This window comes from Labrus bergylta, chromosome 4 (genome assembly GCF_963930695.1).
Source record: "Labrus bergylta chromosome 4, fLabBer1.1, whole genome shotgun sequence".
In the NCBI taxonomy this organism is placed as follows: Eukaryota; Metazoa; Chordata; class Actinopteri; order Labriformes; family Labridae; genus Labrus; species Labrus bergylta.
In genome coordinates, this window is record NC_089198.1 from 18,495,258 (window position 1) to 18,508,306 (window position 13,049).

Sequence of the window (13,049 nt, forward strand, 5' to 3'; positions counted from 1 at the left end):
TCCTCGAGTGTTAGGTTATTTTCTGCACAGTGGTTAAGGAAAATTCAATATTATTTTCTAATTAGCAGGTTTCCTCTGACTGAGTGATTGTGATAAAGAGTGATAGAAGGCAAAATTATTCCTCCCATTTGAGCATACATGGTGTTAAATAAAGCTGTACATGTACCAAGAAAACAATCAAGTCTGAGGTAGGATATGTATAAAAATAGGTTAAAAATAGAATATAGTAGAAGTATCATGGCAAGCTTTAAATGTTGCATTTTGTTCCTCAGTCAGCTCACACATTAATTATTGAGCTCTTACTCATTAATTTATGGTATCTGAGCCCCCTCAACTGGAAAATGAATTACAATTTGATGCATTCAATTTAGACATTTGAGCTACAGTGTGTGTGTGTGTGTGTGTGTATTGCATACAGGTTGAGACTATTACTAATCCCATTAAGAAGAGTTTGCATAGTCAGTTTGGCATACAGTTCCTCACAAAGTTTCATCTATATTTAAACTGTATTGCTTTGGGTAAAGGTCTGTAACCATACTTGAGCGTTATGTAAGTTTTCCCTTGGTTTGTGCAAAGTCTTGAATTGCTTTGTTATTGGTGTTGAGCGTTTGCACTCCAGGCAGGTTTTGTACATTTCTCTCTCTGCTTTCAAGAAGATCTTCATTTTGATTTGACAAAACAAGCTCTTATGTGCCTTTAGAGGGTTTTAATACTTTTAACTGAGCTGAGAACAGCTGCTTTATGTGTTAACTGCTGTGCAGACAATGACACATAAAACGAAATGACTCCTATTTGTGTTTTTTCTTGTTTTTGTTCCAATCGTCTGTAGTCCATATCTCCCAACTGTTTTACAGATGGTGCAGGTCCACTCTCCACTTTGTCCTCTCTCCATCTTGTGCTGTCTTCACCCCCTCTCCATCTGGCTCCTCTTTTTTTCTTCTATTTGTCGTGTTTTCTTGTCCTATGTATACTCATGGCTTCTGGTCAGACTGTATTTGTGGTAATCCTCAAACAAACGTATCATTGTAACTGTGCAGATCGACAGTGAATCCACTCTCTAATTAGCTGTGTGTTTGTTTACCTTGGTGCCTGGTGGACCCTCACCAGATGGGTCGGTTGTCTGAAAGCTACAAAGAGGATATCATCAGCAGCAGAATGAGCCTCTTGCTAACCAACACACTGTTATCAAACAGTGTGTATTCTCTGCTCAGTGAGACACAAGGTTTACAAGAGCCTCCACACGAGCTTCTAGCTGCGATCCTCTATGAACAAAGTACATGACATGCCGTGGGATGGGAAATGTTTATGATGTTGTTATATTGCACAGAGTGTAGCTAAGACATTTGACTCTTCATTTAGGGTTATGAGAAAAAATGAAAATCAAATTGGCTTAGGATTTTTTTCTTTTGAATGCTAGACAGGCAGGACTCACTGCATATCTTGAGAATACTTATTCATTCTTAATTTTAAATTGTCTCATGTAGCATCACGATCCTATAGGAACAAAATTTAATCTCACTGTGTACTTTGTCTAAATTTGAAATGACAATTAAGAGAACTTGACTTGACTGATGACAATTTAATTTAAGTTTCAACATGCTTGATTCAAACAGAAATCTGAAACTTATACAGGCATTTCTAATCTTCAAAAACCTTTTTTTAAATGTTACAATTCATGTCCCTGACCTATTGGCCCTTTTATATTGTAACAAAACAAGTTGTGACTCCTTTGTACTTTTGCACTGAATCGACAATGATGTTATATCTGTGTCCCTATGTGTGATTTTACAAATTGGCATTGCAGAATCCTGAGAGGCACAAAGTATAAACTTAGACATGCACACACACAGCGCTGTTCTTCCCTTCTGGCTCAACACCACTTGCCTCCATTACACCTTTGTTACCATCTCCGATGGCAGATCAGTTAGATGTGACAACTTTGCCCCACTATAACTTCTCCACAACATTTATATTGTATAACCACAAAGTCCTTATCCAGACTTTGTAATAACAATATTAAAAATAGCTATTCTAAGGTAATAGACAATAAATAGAGTGAAAATGATTTATATTGCTGGTATTCATCTGTACAACCATCCAGGATGTCAACACCTTTATTACAAAAAACCCAACAGCTAGCCGGAAAAAAATGGTCTCCATTCTTCTGTAAGACTGCTCTTACCTGTTACTAGAGACACCAAAAGAAACAAAAAGAGGTTTCCTGACCCACAAGCCTGTTGGACGCTCAGTTAGAAGTGTAGCCCAAGCAAGCTTTTCTGCTTGCCTGCATATTGTTTTTCACTCCTACAGTATAGACTACATTGATATTATGGATACAACAAGAAAGACTTTTACACCGACATCAAATCTACAGCTGTCATCGTAACTAACAGGTCCTTCTCCTCCTCTACCCTCCATCGTTAGTTTTTCAAGGTGTTGAGAGCCAAGACAATCCCACATTTTTTAACCTTCATGTGTGAAAGGGCAAGTTTAGACAATATCTGGTGTTCTACAATTCTACAATTGATTTAGCAGACGCTTTTATCCAAAGCAACGTACATCAGAGAGTAAGTACAACACAAGCAAGGAACCAGAAAAAAGGGAACAATGTCAGTAAGAGCAAACGATCAGCTTTGAGTCTGATTGGACACACAAGTGCTGACAGGCATTGCACAGAGGCAAAGCACAACATTGACGGCAGTTCTTGAGAACTCCAATCAGTATAGAAACCTTCATAAAATCAAGAAAACCATCGTCATTACCATCATCATCATCAATAATATTGAGACCATCGTTATCATCATCATTAAGGTCGTAGGTATTCATGAAAGAGCTAGGTCTTTAGCTTTTTCTTAAAGGTTCAAAGGGACTCTGCAGATAGAATGGAGTTTGGTAGTTCGTTCCACCGCCAGGGGGCGATAGAGGAGTTGTCTATACAATTCTATACAATAAATAACTTAAGAACAGAAAAAAATGTCTTCCTCAAAGCTATAACTTTGTAACTTTGCTGTCTTAAGAAAAATTTCTCTGAAGTGCATAGTTGTACCTTAAACTGGTGTACGACTGGTACTGAAACAGCATATTACAGCTGTGTATTTTACATACACAGCAAAAAAAGAGACAGTAACTTATCACTATGCATGCTACACATATGTTGTTTTATACATTTTATGCATCTGTATAGCTAATTATTGTATTTTTATGTAGAACATGATGCACAATGCATAAAACAGCTTGTAGTTCAAACATGACTCCTTCCCTCATGTAATGCAGTTTGGTTATTATTAGTGTAAATTAATATCCATCAGGATATTATTCATTTAGACAAAACTTGGTAAACATTGTTATGCAGTAATGGAATTGTATGGATTCTTTCCATACTCGATCTGTTCTCCCTGTATGACTCCACATGAGCATCCTCTCACCTCGACCTCAGTGCAGGCCATGACTCATACAGAAAGCTCCAGACTTTATTATGGGCAATTATGTTTTTGGCTCTTATTATATGTGATATGTTCCATTACATTAGTCTAACGATGAACATTTCCACTGTGAGAGAAAAGTTGAGGAGGTACATGTCAGAGGTTTCAGTTTGTTAAAAGCTCTATAAAGCTTTTAGAATGTGTGGAATAATAATGTGATAAATACAGGAACAAAAAGAGATTGATAAAATAGCTTATATACCCTATAAAGATTCAGTATCAGATACAAGATTTAAAGACAAAATAGAATCCCTTTTAAGAGTTTTCCAGAGATTAAGGGTCTCCCTTCATGTAACATGTTGAACTCACATTGTCCAGTTTTAAAGGATAAAAAAAGTACAAGCACAAGTGTCGTCTATACCCCAAGCATTTCTTCTCTTTGCTAAAGATGGTGCCTTCATTACCTGCCATGCAATTTAAAAGCAAAAAGCTTGGTTAACAATGCAGATGCAAATCGCTATTAGCATGAAGTGGCTAACATCAGGCAGTTCTACAGAGTTGTGGTTAGCTTACTTATTTCTAACTCCACACCCACTGATTTTTCCCTATGTCTTTCAAATATGTTGGGGTTCTCTCAAACACTTGTAAGCAGACTTGTTGGTGGAGTTCCCCTTTAAAGTTAAAGTGAAACTGAGAAGCGGAATGGTGCTGCAAATTTAAAAGTTAAGAAATTAAATAAGAATTTAATTCAATTTAATTGAAACAGTTTCCTTGAATATTCATATTCAATATTCACTGTTCACTTGGTTCGTACACTGCCCTGGGATTCCAAGGAGGTTTCTGTGTTTGATAAAGGAAGTGCAGGCGGTCCTTTAAATACCATCGTTGTTGTTTTTTGTGTCACGTCACACATGATGTTTTGTTATTTTTTTGGTTGACATCATTACTTATCATCATCCAAGATTCAAGAGACTTGGATTTAAGAGTATTGTCTGTTGTGACAACGCAAATTACACATCCAGTGTTAAGGTTCATGTAGCAAGGGGGTTTAAATGTTCATTTATGAAAAGTTTGTTCAAAGGTGTTCACAGTGAATATCTCCTTTTAAGTTGTTCTGCAAAATATGGAAAATGTTTGTAATGACGCTCATAAAATGTGAAATGGAAATGTTTCTTAAAACCTTCCGGAGAAGGGATATAATATAGTATAAAATCCTGTGGGGTTTTACTTGAATTACACTCTGCAATAAGTTTTTTTTTCAAACGAGAATTCAACCAACATTGGCTTTGCACAGTAATGAATACGTAAATCAATCAGTCTTTTTGCTGTCACTATAGTTGTGGCAAAACTGTCAAAAAACATTGAGCTATACAGTAACAGAACGGGGTGCTATCTTCTCTGTGTTGTTTGATCAATTTTGACCCTAAGGCCCACAACAATGGCAGGCAAAGGACATCCAGGGCTGAATACACATTAATGAGGACTGACAAAATGTGTAGGCAGAGCTCAACATTTGTTTTTTTCACCATGTGTCCTGCTTGTCTGTTCTACCACAGCATGACCAGTCAAATAACAGCGTTCTCCCTTTAAAGGTCATTCAGTCAGTTCTGAAGGGGTTTGTTTTTAAGCTTAAGTGTTAAGGGTTTATGGGTATAAGATTATATTGGTGAACATTTTCAAAATAGAAATAGATCTAAAGGCAATGCCAATTAAACATAATACAGCTGTGTTGTATTTTCTTGAAGTGACGATTCCTTGATATATTAGGCAGAGAGTACCTTTAGAAGTGAATCAGATCAGAGATCTGCTGAACCTTTCACAGTGAGGATGTAAAAGCTAAAAAAAACCCCACAAAAATAGAGATATTCATTACATTCTTAAACATAAATAAGTAACATGAAACATGACAAACAGCCCTACATTCAATCAATCTGACTGAACAGCGCAAAACGACACTAGATATTGTATCCACATTTTGAACCTGAATGAGTAATGCATGTTAGACAGGCTGTAAATTATAATAGCTAGATGCTGAGCCTTACTTCAATGTAAACACACTCACTTTAAAGGACAAAGAGGATGAAATATTTACTCTTACTAGCTAAAATCACGGCTTGCACCTGAAATCTGTGGTTAAATTAAGTCATTAGGAAACCTAAAGGTCAAAAAGAGATCAATACAAGACCATGGTAAGCTTGATGAGTATGCTGTAAGCTTTTTGGTTATGTGTTATTCAACCCAATTTGAGCAGGAATTTAAAGTTGGGCTTCATGGTGACATTGGATGAAAAGGAAAAATTGCTTGAAATGATAAAGAATCAAAGGGAGGAGGAGAGGTGTTATTCTACTCAACAAAAATGTCACCCTCCTAGTGGAGCTGAAGAGACATTCAGGGGCTCATGTAAGTCAATAGGATTCCCCCTCTGCATGCCATAGACATATGTATCTCAGCACAGAGTTAACATGAACATTAGCTTAGTATGAATGTGATATTAATACATTTCCTATGGAATCACACATTTGGGCATTTTTTACATATTATCCATGCATGATTGGTGATTATTTTGATGAGCTGAAATGACATGCAGGCTTTCTATGTCCTTAAATTTAGTTACAGCTGACAGCTGACAACAGAGACCTAATTGGTCAAGAAATGGTGAGTTTGATGTTATTGGTTGAGTTTGAGAAGTTGTGGAAGAAATTAGAGAGAACTGGGAGGCCTCATTATAAACAGAAGCAAAGCAGCTTTTGTCCAATTAAAAATGACAGCCACATTATAGTGTGTGTATGTGTGTATGTTTGTGTGTGTGTGTGTGTGTGTGTGTGTGTGTGTTTAAAGTAATTTGAAATATGAGATTCTTACTGATTCATGCAGCAAGTTCAAAGCAAATCAATTAATAGCGTTGTCTAATTTATAAGCGGTTAAATGCTCTAGTTTCCCATCTTGTTTCCTACAAAATGATGTTCTTTATATGTTGGGTAGCTGACTACAGATGTTGATCACACTAAAGAAGCTACAACTGCATAAAGAATGTAGGAGCTAGCTAGCTTAATCGTCGCCGTTAGCTATCTTAAGCTCCAAAAAGAGAGTGGCAGGTGACAGATACATATCCCATAACTTAGACTAACCCGTCTTTTCATCCCAACTGTCCACCCTAATGTTCCCGGGTGAAAGGCAACGGAAATCCTGACTCCTATGCACTTGCTCACAAATAAATAAATAAATAAATGTTTAATAAATACTGAATGATCAAACTTGCCACAAATGCAAAAACATGAATACAATTGAAATAGAATTTCACTCAACAACTAAACTTGAGCCCAGACTCTTCGGATGGCCAGTTGGTTCCAAAAACAACTCAGAAAGTCTAAATTAAACGAAAACATAAAAACACATAAAAAAAAACTCATCCATATATACAGTAGTTGCATTAATTAATTCATTATAGACACTACAACCTTTTTGCACCAGGCTGTAATTGAATGCAAGTTATTTATGTTGTAAAGTTGGACATCTTAACATGAGGCCTAATGGGGAGTTTTTTCTTTTCTTTTGGAGGCAACTTCAAGCGGACACACAACATACTGCACGTTTGTTTTTATGCTTTTTAGCATTTCTTATTTGGCTGCATTTTTCAACCTCAGAGGTTAACGTCCATAATTCATCTTCACTTTCTCCAAGTTTTTTCATGTTTGAACCCCTTTGTTATTCATAGCCACCAAATAAACATTTTCACAAAAATAGAACAGTGCAATAGCAGTTCAAGGGGTTTCAAAAACAAAGAAATGTGAGTCTACAATGACTACATTAGCACAGTAAAGGTATGAATAATTGCACACACCAGGGTGTAATGTGATGTCTTTGTACCTTCTGACTCTGTAATAACAGTTTGTTTTCTTGACCAGCAGACTTTTAATATCTGGCTGACAAACCCAAGCATTGATCTGATGAAAGCAGTATTTCTGCATATTCGGGTCTAGTTGGCTGAGTCTGTGATGTGGACATGTGTAGAGGATAACAATTTCAAGTTTGAAAACATGCTCTTTCTCTCCAAGGTTGCCCTATTAGTAATATGAATCTTAGAACTGTGGTGTCCTTTTCAGCATCCCAGCCTCACAGGGCCTCTGCTTATAGAAGTTGAGCATTATTAAGGTCAATTTACCTAGTTGGTCAGGGCAAAAGAGAAAATACATTTTCTCTATGAAAGCTGCAAATAGTTGATTGGTCCAATGTCTACATGGATAGTTAGATCAGTGGATGAATCACCCTCTGGCCTAATGTACTCATTTAATGGTTCATCACTAATCTATTATTGACTACAATCTATTTTTAGTAAGAGAAAAAAGGACAAATGGATCTCATGTGAATAAGCATTAAGAACCTTGTGCTAGGTCTTGGAACAGTTATCATTAGCAGAAATTATCCCTAAATGTCAAGTGTTTGTCTTTATGTGTATGACATATCTAAATTTGGGCTACTAACTCTATTTGATTGGCTGTGACAAGTCGTTAAAACGGTATTTTCTGGTTTCAACATTCATCCATAACACCACATAATATTCATATATTGCAAGTTGCAACCAATTTAAAGGAATATACAGTAATGATGAGGGTCTTCAAATATCAACCATGAGGTTATAACTAACAACTTACGATGAGATGGGACGACAAAAAAGCATTTTTTGCAATGAGAGTAGTTAACTTCCTCAGTTTTTATGGAGATTGAAACAAAAAATATTTTTTATAAAGTGTCCGAGTTTTGAAAATGGTGACATTTTTCCAATATGTATCACTCATCTTCACTGAAAAAGATGAATTCACACATTAACTGAAAATGGGAGAGAAATATTAGAAGCACAGAGGATAGGAAATGCAAATATAAAGAAGGGAGAAATTATATTAGATGCACATAATGTGTTTTCAACAACATACTGCAAAAATAAAGAAAGCAGTTGCAGCACCAAGGATTGTAGAAATTCAGTGGAAAGTTTCCACCCAGCCAAGTAGATCAGAAGCTAACCACGAGGAGACATAAACATAGAAATATCAGAGTTTAGAGCCAAACAGTAAAAGTAACCAATTGGGTGTGAAAATTCACAATAGCCTATTAAAGATCTCCTCATATGAAGTAACACACAAAGTGTAGTTCTGTGTTTTCTCACCTGTTCTTCATACAATATGTGCAGGATTCTGGGAACAAATACAGAGACAATATAGTGCTACTAGTTGTATTAAATGGCCTCACTTCATTGGTAGTTTTTTTTTTTTTTTTTTTTTTAAACATTGACTGGTCCAAATGACTCCTACATGATGGCTGCTTATACCATGACAGATCCACCTCCATGTTTAACACCTGGCAAAGGATGATGTGGGTTGAGTACATTGTTGGGCTTTCTCCATAAAAAAATTGAGCCAGATAAAAAACAAAGACAATTAATCACTCCATATTTATTTTCTTTGATCAGGATTTATGTCCTTACATGACACTATCCACAAATTTGAGCTGGAATTCCTTTATAATGAATGGAAAGATGTTTTTTTTTAGTGTAGAAACTTTGTGAGTAGAATGTTTCTTTTTCTTTTAGATTCTGTAATAATTATTTCCAGGCTCAGCATTGGAAAATAGAAGAAAAGCAAAATGATTGACACATTGACAAGAGCCAAAGCAAGGGTACGTGTGGTTTTTATATGCAAATATGACTTGAACAATGAATTTACTTTACAAAAGTATTTTTTTGGTCTAGTAGCTCAGTAGGGATAGGAGCATATCCTTCAAAGTGTCTTACAGGGTTTAAAAGTGCTCAATGTTTGCTGCTTATCATCCCCCTGTGGCTCAACAGTCAGACTGTTCCAGAGACAGTATCCAGAGCAACAGAAGGCAGCTTAGCTGCAGGTCTTTGTCAGAGTTTTTGGTTCAGCAAGCAGCAGGGAGTCTGGATCAAAAGGCTCTATGGACACATCATGCAATAACTCTAAATCTGTGGTTTGTTCATAAGAACATTTATATGGACAAAAACAAGGATTTTCCAAAGATGTTTCCAAACCTTCTAAGCAAGTTTACCCAGGAGAAAAAAGTACACTGAAGTTGTTCTAATTTTGGATGTATATAATATATTTAAATGTGATACATTAAGTGCATACTAAGTGTTTTACTTTGGAATAACTTTCAGTCGATTAAGTCTACTTTAAAATAAAAACACATGAACTCTTAGATGTTTACTCAGGTTTGTGGCTAGTTCTGTATTCTTTTGTCCTGTTGTGTTCCTATTTTTTCCACTACCTGTGAAAACAAAGAGGCCATTTTCGTTGTAAAAAGAGTTAACACGGTGCATGTGAACACAACATATTCTTACCTCACATCATATGCCACCAGGAAGCCAATTACGGTTCGCACCACGCAGGAGTGAGGTTCTGATAACAATACATGAGGGACTAGAGCTCACGTGATCGTTATGTGTCCTCTTTCAAAATCAATGAGGCTGAGTTATGAGCGCCACATAATTTCAAACACTTTGAGAGCGATGAAACAACAGCCTTTAAGTCAAATATCTCTCCCTCCCTACTCTCTCTGCGCAGGGAGCAGTTGATGGTAGATATCGTGGGAAGGTTTCCACACCTTCTCATTGGCTCACAAGACAGAGACAACTGCATATAAAGCGAGAGCGCCTGATCTAGCAGCCTTGAACCGCTGGCGAGCATTTTGGATCACACCAAGGAGAAAATAGACATCCTTTTACGCACGGAGCGCGCGGAGAGGTTGCAGACGAGCGCGCGAGGGTTACCTATTCATCGAAGGAGAAGAGCCAACAGGTTTGTTGAGAATTGAGGAGAGATCTGATCAACTCGATGGCAGTTTATAAGGCTTTGTTCGGGGAAAAAGTTTTCAAGACTTGCCTTTGGTCGTTTATCTTAAGGATTGAACTGCTTCATTATAATTCCTTAGAATAAAAGTGATTTAAATAAGTAATATATAATAATAATATAGTAATTGTTTTGATCCTTTTTCTAAAAATAATAATTTGTTTGAGATGACACACATCTCGATCGCTCGTGCAAATCTTTAATAAGACATAAAGGGTTATTTTATATTACTTCGCTTGCGAATTGGTACATATTTTAGTTAAGTTTTTGAGATTCATTGGCACCATCTTAGCTGAATAGAGAACGAAATATGTGTTTCTTGGCTGCAATTCATTTATTTTTTTCTCCATGTCACTCTTTTACTGATAAGTGAGATTCAAGTTCTGTAGTTTTTTTCTGTACTGGGGGTAAAAGGCACCACACTAAGAATTATTTATTTTATCTGGAAATATTTAGTTACAATCAACACAAGATGGTTCTTAATGGTTAATGGTTTGATGTGCTTTTTTCTCTCCATGCACCACTTCTTCTTCTAACAGAGACCTGTTAGGCATCTGAGTGGGCATGTGGCTCCTGGAGAAGCTCCGCAGCTCCGTGGAGAGCAGTGGGACACAATCCCAGCCCCCGCAGACAGTGGAGGCCATTCCTGTTTCTGTTTACGCCAACGTCCTCACACCAGAAAAGATCCCTGATTTCTTTATCCCGCCCAAACTGATCTGCTGCCCACCAGAAGACCCTCTAACCCCGGAGCCTCAGCCCTCCTCCACCCTGCGACCCTCCTCCTCCGACCATGCCATCTGCAGCCAGAGCCCCAGAGCTCGCAGCAGCAGGAGACCCTGCAGCCCTGGCCTCTTCTCCCGCCTGGGAGGAGACACCCGAAGTCTGCAGAAGTCAGCCAACCGTCACATAATTCAGATAGAGAGCGCTGATGAGCCGGGTGCCAGGTCTTCAAACAGGCTCAGAGCTACAGTGAACACGAATGCAGACCCCCAGTCTCAGACCGCCATGTCTCTGCCCTACGTCCCCAAAGCTCAGACCTCCTATGGCTTTTCCACGCTGGTGGAGTCTCCCCATACCCGCCGCAAGGAGAGCCTGTTCCACAGCGACCCCAGCAGCCCGCTTACCTCGCCCAACTCCCAGAGGCGCTCTCAAGGGGGGACTCTGCTGGCCCCGGCAGACCCCAACCCATATCGCTACTTCAGCGGTGGAGAGAGTGACACCTGCTCCTCTGCAGAGTCCTCCCCCTTTAACTCTCCTCTGCTCTCCCGCTCTGCATCTCTGCTGCGCTCCATTACGCAGGAGACGCAAGCTAAGGTGAGTAGAAGTCTGTGAAAATGGATGAGCTATTTGGAGAGGGGTAATAAAATAGTTGTTTTCAATTCTTCTCTGGATTTGTGGCGTTATTTTTGTTCCTCTCTCCCTCCAGGTATCTCGTGCCAAGCGTTCCCTTGCACGCCACAGTTCCCTCTCCACAGATGACTGCAGCTCAGCAGACAACAGCCCCAACATGCAGCGCCGCCGCATGCGCTGCCCGCCCTCTCCGGCCTTCCGTGGATGTAAAAGCAGCGGGATAAGAACCGTTGCCTCTGACCTCCTTCAGCGCGAGCACACCGTCAACCTCCACAAGGGGGGGACACTGAGGTTGAGTACTCACTACGATAAAGAGTCAGCACGTCTGAGGGTGCGTGTGCTGGCAGCCGAGGCCCTTTACGACAGACAGACAGACCCTAAAAGCATCAACTGCTGTGTGGCGCTCTACCTGAACCCTGGGAAGCAGCAGAAACAGAGGAGCACCATCATCAAGAACAGCAAGAATCCGGTGTTCAACGAGGACTTTTTTTTTGATGCGCTGCCTCAGGCGCAGGTAAAGAGTCTGGCCATGAAGATAAAGGTGGTGAACAAAGGAACCAGTCTGAGGAGAGACGTGCTGCTGGGAGAGAGGGAGGTGCTGCTCAGCGAGCTGCTCGCAGGCCTCTAGGGAGAAGCTGTCAAGTTGGAAACAAGCAGCAAGATGGCCCTTTCTTCTCTGGCTACCTTTTAATCCCACTCCACAGATCTGATAAATACCAGGCAGGTGCTGGCGAAAAGGGAATTATATCTTGCACACTGTGTTTTTTAAAATCAACCAACAAAAAGGCTGTAGAAATACTTGACCAAGTTGCATCAGTAGCTTTTCACAGTCCAGTTCATCAAAACAACACCACCAATACTCAAACAAAGATTCTGTTGTCCATGTTTGTGTTTTCCTCTTTAAGTATTGTGTTACAAAAGGTGTTGCCTTCTCTGATGAGCATTGTGCTGTGGCTCAGTAACATATCACGTGATGCAATGATTGTTTCGTTTAAATTGAAGTTGTATTTTTGTTGTATGGCGGTAATTGTGCCTTGGAATTTGCACGTTTCTGTGGAAAGATTATAATGCCTCCATGTACTACTTAAAAGAGTCTATATTTGGAAATCATATTTTGATGCTTGTGGATGTAACGTTGAACTGACTGTTATGTAAATGTCTAAAAGGCCTTTAAATAAATTAGGAATAAAAATCCTGAAAAACTGTGCTGCAAATTTTCCTCATTGATTCCAATCTTTACTTATTTCTCAGGCTATGGAGAACAAGCTCTAGGAAGTGATTATGAAACTTCTACTGTTCCTCGAAGGTCTCCATTTGGCAGCGTATGCGGGTCCCCTGAGACACACACAAGCCGGGTGTCATTTGTGAGGCTTTTAATCCTGGATCACTGCGTGCAATATTGTCTTTGTGCGCATTC

At 38.9% G+C, this 13,049-nt stretch overlaps 1 protein-coding gene across 1 annotated transcript; it reads left to right on the forward strand.

The window, feature by feature from the left end:
• Positions 1-9,987: 9,987 nt before the first annotated feature.
• On the forward strand, positions 9,988-12,839 carry LOC109984076 (C2 calcium-dependent domain-containing protein 4C). The gene is made up of 3 exons (XM_020634089.2): positions 9,988-10,231; positions 10,822-11,596; positions 11,709-12,839. Exons 2-3 carry the CDS (start codon positions 10,847-10,849, stop codon positions 12,258-12,260), a joined length of 1,302 nt encoding a protein of 433 aa, XP_020489745.1. The 5' UTR covers positions 9,988-10,231; positions 10,822-10,846; the 3' UTR covers positions 12,261-12,839.
• Positions 12,840-13,049: the final 210 nt, after the last annotated feature.